The following is a 6,000-nucleotide window of genomic DNA, read 5'->3' on the forward strand; positions in this document are numbered from 1 at the left end:
GCACAATAGAGAATACGATCGTTTAATTGCAATAATATGTTCAATTTAATAGCAAATTCTACTAAAATATTTAATGCGATTAGCGGATATTATATAGTCCAATCAGTAATTCGCTTACCCATGATATCCGATTAAATATGTTTATATTAACTTTAGTATGTCAATATTAATCGATTTCGTATCTCACAGTTCTCGTGCTGGTGTTTGTGGTGTACAATCGGCGTCGAGAGGCGCATATTAAATATCCAGGTCCAGACGACGATGTTCGCGAGAATATAATAAACTACGACGACGAGGGCGGCGGCGAAGATGACATGACAGCCTTTGATATTACGCCCCTTCAAATTCCAATCGGTGGACCGCTCCCTGATCATGTACCATCCAAACTGCCATGTAAGTGATTAAATATTAACTATTTATTAATATAATCTATTACCAAGGCATAAATATACAACAAATGCCTAGAATTAACCGCAAAAGCTTAGGTAAGTGAAGAAAAATTTCGTTAAAATTATATTAAATGATTAACGACGTGACTTTAAATGTTTTTTCTTGACGATATGTTCCATGTTCAAAGTTCAAAGAGAAAACAAGTGTTATACATTTTTATACTGAAGGCATTCCTTTGGGTATTTAAAGGCTTTCCGTTCAAAAGGCAAAGGCAATACCCTTGTAAATGTCACTTGTCTGACGCTCGATTCGACATAACCTTTAGGAGTTTGAGCCCGACTCGATGATTTATACATGTACAACTCACTAAAAATTGTCAAGCTACAGTCTTTGTGAATTGACTATCCTATTAACTTTGATTCCACTGCGACATTGACAACTGAGCAAAATAAAGCTTTTTTGATATCATTTCTTCTTTTGTAAAATCAGCATAAAAATATTGCAAAATGAAAGGCTTTAGTTCCGGAACAGGAGTATTTAATTTTAATTTAGACGGAAAAGCTGCTGCTCGCTTATCCTCGTTCTAAATTAGACCTATTATCAAATCCACTTTAATGCTGTAATCTTATGTAAAGAAGCCTCAGCCAGTTAAAATATTCGCTTGATGAAAATAAGAATAGCCTTAATCGGCGCGCCTTGATGTGATTTAAGAAAACGGAATACCTAAGGAATTTCCATATTTTTTGCTAGTGTTTTTACAACAGCTTATAAAATTTACATTTAGATCCGTTGTTGGGAGTGGGCCTAGGAGTCGGTCCAATGGTTGGAGTAGCACCCGCTGTGGGTGTACCTCTGCCAGGGGAAACGAATGTGGGTATGTTCATCGAAGAGCATAAGCGGAGGGCTGACAGCGACCCAAACGCACCACCTTTCGACGACCTCAGGAATTATGCGTATGAAGGCGGCGGTAGCACTGCCGGCTCTTTATCTTCGCTTGCTTCCGGTATGTCTAGAATACGGTATCTATTCAATAGAATATGTGCGTGTACAAGTTCAAATGTAGTTTTTTGTCGTAAATTATACCATTTGTTGTACTCAGATTAAAGTCACTGACTAAATAAATTGATCTCGTCTTCAATCTACTCGTATATAGTGTTAAATTCTTCTATTTCCTTTTTAAAACCCAGAGGAAATAGTTTTCATAACATTTTCGTATCTCGTATGTACTAGTGGTACACTCAATACCATAAAACTTGAAATTATAATACAAGGAACGAACAGATGATTTGAAATCGTCTTTAAACACAGAGGATGTAAGAAAATCTCATTGAACAGGAACTGACGACGAAGTACACGAGTACGACTACCTGGGCGCGTGGGGACCGCGGTTCGACAAGCTCGCCGACCTGTACGGCCCCGACCTCGACGAGCAGCTGTAGATCTCATCCTCTTCCCGCGCACCCCGACGACGATTAGTCAATTTCTCCCCTCTCCGCTCGGCGCGCACATCTCCGTGACGTCTCCCTGACGTCTCCGCGACTCCTCCGTGTCGTCGCGTTGACGTTCAGTCGCGACTACGAGTATCTGAACCCATTTTCTAAGAGTTTATTTTATACTTTAAGGATCGTTAGCTTAAGTACCTCTATGTTAGGGCATGTGTACGTTTGATTGCGTAATTTTCTATGAGGTTTCCCAACCGAATACTTCACCAAATATTTGATATAAGTTTTATTCGAGTTAACCATATTATGAGTCAGTATTTTATTGGAAGCTAACGAGATAAGTGGATTTCTGCTGGAGGGCCAGATGTGAATCTGAATCGTGGGTGTTTGTAGATAGTGTGCTATAAATGTGAATAATTTATACGAGTATTTTGTAAGTCCACAGCTTTACGTGATATCACTCCACGTACGGCCCTTCTGCATTAAATCAATGTACCTACTATGAAAATATGTTATATTTTATATTAATTATAATAATTAATAGAGTCCCTTTGGACGTCGAGTTTATAATGCTCATTCGATATGGGAAATATTCACTGGGGATGTATATACGATAAATTAACGGCTACCCCAATTATCTTAGTTTAATGTAAAACAATTTACATTCTACTTGAAATTTCCATGTAAGTGAACTGTACAGTAACTGGTGTTCCTCTCCGAGTCTCCATGTAGTATTAGACGGTATAAATTAGAATATCTACGAAGGTCTACGGTCTACTCGTAATAGTAGCTAATTAAATAATAGTTTTTGATTGTGAGGAGTTTCATTCAAATACTAGTGAGATTGAAAGATGGATGCGAGGCAGTGCGATGGTGCAGTGGGTGCGTGCGTCGTGCGCGCGCTACGACCGCGTCACTGGCACGTCACTGGCACGTAACGGGCGCGTTAGTGACGTCACCGACGCACTGCCGGTGTGAATGGGAAAGTGCCAATCTATTAGCGTCATGACGCAGCTAATGACCGTAGAGTTAAGTGTTTGCACTTTATTTATTCAATATATTTAAATATAAATTTAGTCGCACCTAGAAAAATATCAATAACTTACTAAGAGTGTTGTGCTAGGATTATACCATCGATTTTGACGTGAGATAGTTATTGCAACCGTTAGAAGTCACTAATTTAATGCTAATTTTTAAGAATTTATAGTAAAATAATTAAATAAATTACAGGTTCTTTAAAACTGTCTCACATCGACATCGAACTAGGATCAGTGTAAATTTTAGAATATACTGTATTGTGTTTAAAATGACTGATTTTATTATGCGTTTGAAGCCTAAGATTTTGTAGATTCGGTTGTTTAATTATAGACTTTGAATATCTACTATAAGATCACCTCTAGTTTGCACTCAAAAACTACTCGTCTCTATAATAAAGCAATTCTCGTTAATTACTAATCATGTAAGTAGAAGTTTAATGGTTGTCCGAAAATGATTTACGTTTTTATTATTCCTTTATATAAGTATATCATTACACTGCCAGTAATCATATAGACGATTTATAATATAAAGAATTTTTGTCCGTTTTTTGTATTTCGGTGTTTACAAAAAGGTGGTATATTATTTTTAAACTATTTATTATTAAACATCATCCCCTCGCGACAGAATTGTGCATTTAAAACACTCTCTAGCTCCACTTTTATATAAGCTCTGCGTTGTCTCAAATCGTGTACTTTTACTAAATAATTGTTATCAACCAAAGAGTTATTTGTCCCAGCAACACGCGTTGCTTTATCACATTTTAAAGTGATATTAAATAAAATATCGAATAACTCGAAATTGTACTTATCGAATTTAAACGTTAGTGCAATTATCGTTATAAGTAAAACATTCACACGATTTTCCATCATCTTTTACATAATGTTTAAAAATCGAAATTATTTAGCGTCTTTGAAAAGCATCAACACGCTGCTTGCACTTTATTTCGATGGTCCATTCTTCTCACCAAATAACCTGTACACCTAATTAAGACAGCAGAGCACAGAATCCGAGTACAAATTGTGAGCGGTGTGAAGTTCGCGCTGCAACCAACACCGGAGCACATAATTTTATTTTAGACACTAATATTATTATACCGACATAGTTATGTTTTGTTTCAACTGTGATTATTTAGTTGTACAACTCTGACGATTACATAAAAGAATGAATAAAATACGAAAAAAATAAAAATGTTTCATTTCACTGAACCCTAACCCGTACGACATATATATTAACATAGCAATGATATCTAAAATTCTATACAAAAGCTACATCTAAAACAAATAAATATGCAATAAGATATAAAAAGTTATGACCACAGTTATTGACATTGAGCTGTGACCGCAAATTGTGTAGCGCATATCAATATTAATCAAAGGCTGCGGGCTCGGTGTTTAAAAAAACCTTGATCTAAGGTGAATAAAAATCAAACAATCATAACATAAAACATATATGAAACTGAAGAAATTGTAATTCAATGTTTTTCTCAAATCTTTGCGCTGCTGTATGTACTACAATATATCATAGTGCCTCCTGACTGATGTCATCACACCAATTTTATAACTGAAAAAATCTAAAACTATTGGCCTGACGCGACCATACTGGGACTTCGTGATCCGCAACTATAGCCGTATCATATTTAGCAGGAAGTCCAGTAGTTAAGCCCGATTTTAGATTTTAGCTTAACGAGTTAGATCATTTAGTACAGAAATCGAAAGTTAATGGAAAATGACTTTACACCCTAATAAAAAAATAAAAATAATTACTACTACCACTAGCCACTAGGTGACTAGATTTGACAATGTAACAGTTAAAGATGCTCTAAGCAAGTATCTGCCAACTGACAATGGAATGAGGAATTAAGCTCCGCTCCGAATGTACCGCAGACACCTAGCAGTTAGACATTTTCGCGTTAAACTTGACTGATATAAATAATTTCCAAATTGAAATATTTAATCGTTGCATACAAATATTAGCTGCTTCAATGTTTACAAAGTACTTATCAGCAACAGATTCCGCAAATAAAAGCATGCGAGCAACACCGCAATAAGTTGAAATTAATTAAAACTGTTCTTAGACTGATGTCAGTAACAGATTCAGTAAATATTTATTTTATTTAAAGAGCAAAATTTCCTATAACAATGATTTCGTAGACTTTATAATATATATATATATATATATATATATATATATATATATATTTTATATATATATATATATATATTTTATATTTATATATATATATTTTATATATATATAATATATATATATATATATATATTATATATATATATATATATATATATTTTTTTTATATATATATATATATATATTATTTTATTGTTATAACAATGCACGCAAACCGCGCTGTTCTTCAAAAAAAGCGTGGACAGCCACAACAAGAGAGAAATAAAAGATACATCATCAAAATGGCGATACGTAGCAGACTCTTACTGGAGCCGAGAGGAGCAAATTTGAGCAGTGAAGCTACAAGAGTGACGGTGCTGCAACGACCCGAGGAATAATAGTTTATGTCTGCAATGCACATGTATTGTTACTTTTTTTAAATGTTGGGTGAAATGGAAAGAAAAAAAAAATATAGCTATTAACTTACTCAAGGGCACGTTCGCTTAGTATGTGAAGTTTAACTAATAAATATTTAAAAAAACAGTCGTGCAGTTATACATTTCACTCAATCTAACCTTACTCGCAAACTACAAATATGTATAAAACTAAAAAAAATGCTGAATCGTTCATTACCATTGTTTGAGAAATTTTATCATCACAACTTTCGGCCTTACAGACGTTGTCTCGAAAGCTTTTTTTTCATAGAATAGGAAGGCGGACGAGCATATGGGCCACCTGATGGTAAGTAGTCACCAACGCCCATAGACATTGGCATTGTAAGAAATGTTAACCATCGCTTACATCACCCATGCGCCACCAACCTTGGGAACTAAGATGTTATGTCCCTTGTGTAATTACACTGGCTGATTCACCCTTCAAACCAGAACACAACAATACCAAGTACTGCTGCTTTACGGTAGAATATCTGATGAGTGGGTGGTACCTCGTCGTCTGGGTAGACGAGCTTGCACAAAGTTCTGCCAGTAAAGCTAATAATACTTCTAAT

At 35.1% G+C, this 6,000-nt stretch overlaps 1 protein-coding gene across 1 annotated transcript in view; it reads left to right on the forward strand.

Annotated features, from left to right (window-relative positions):
* LOC126781424 (neural-cadherin-like) overlaps positions 1-4,034 on the forward strand; it is a 101,806-nt gene extending 97,772 nt beyond the window's left edge. The window contains exons 8-10 of the mRNA XM_050506392.1: positions 190-393; positions 1,175-1,393; positions 1,726-4,034. Coding sequence (XP_050362349.1) covers positions 190-393; positions 1,175-1,393; positions 1,726-1,829 — 527 coding nt within the window. The 3' untranslated portion in view covers positions 1,830-4,034. The remainder of the gene's footprint in view (positions 1-189; positions 394-1,174; positions 1,394-1,725) is intronic.
* The last annotated feature ends 1,966 nt before the right edge of the window (positions 4,035-6,000 follow it).

This window comes from Nymphalis io, chromosome 3 (genome assembly GCF_905147045.1).
Source record: "Nymphalis io chromosome 3, ilAglIoxx1.1, whole genome shotgun sequence".
NCBI lineage: Eukaryota > Metazoa > Arthropoda > Insecta > Lepidoptera > Nymphalidae > Nymphalis > Nymphalis io.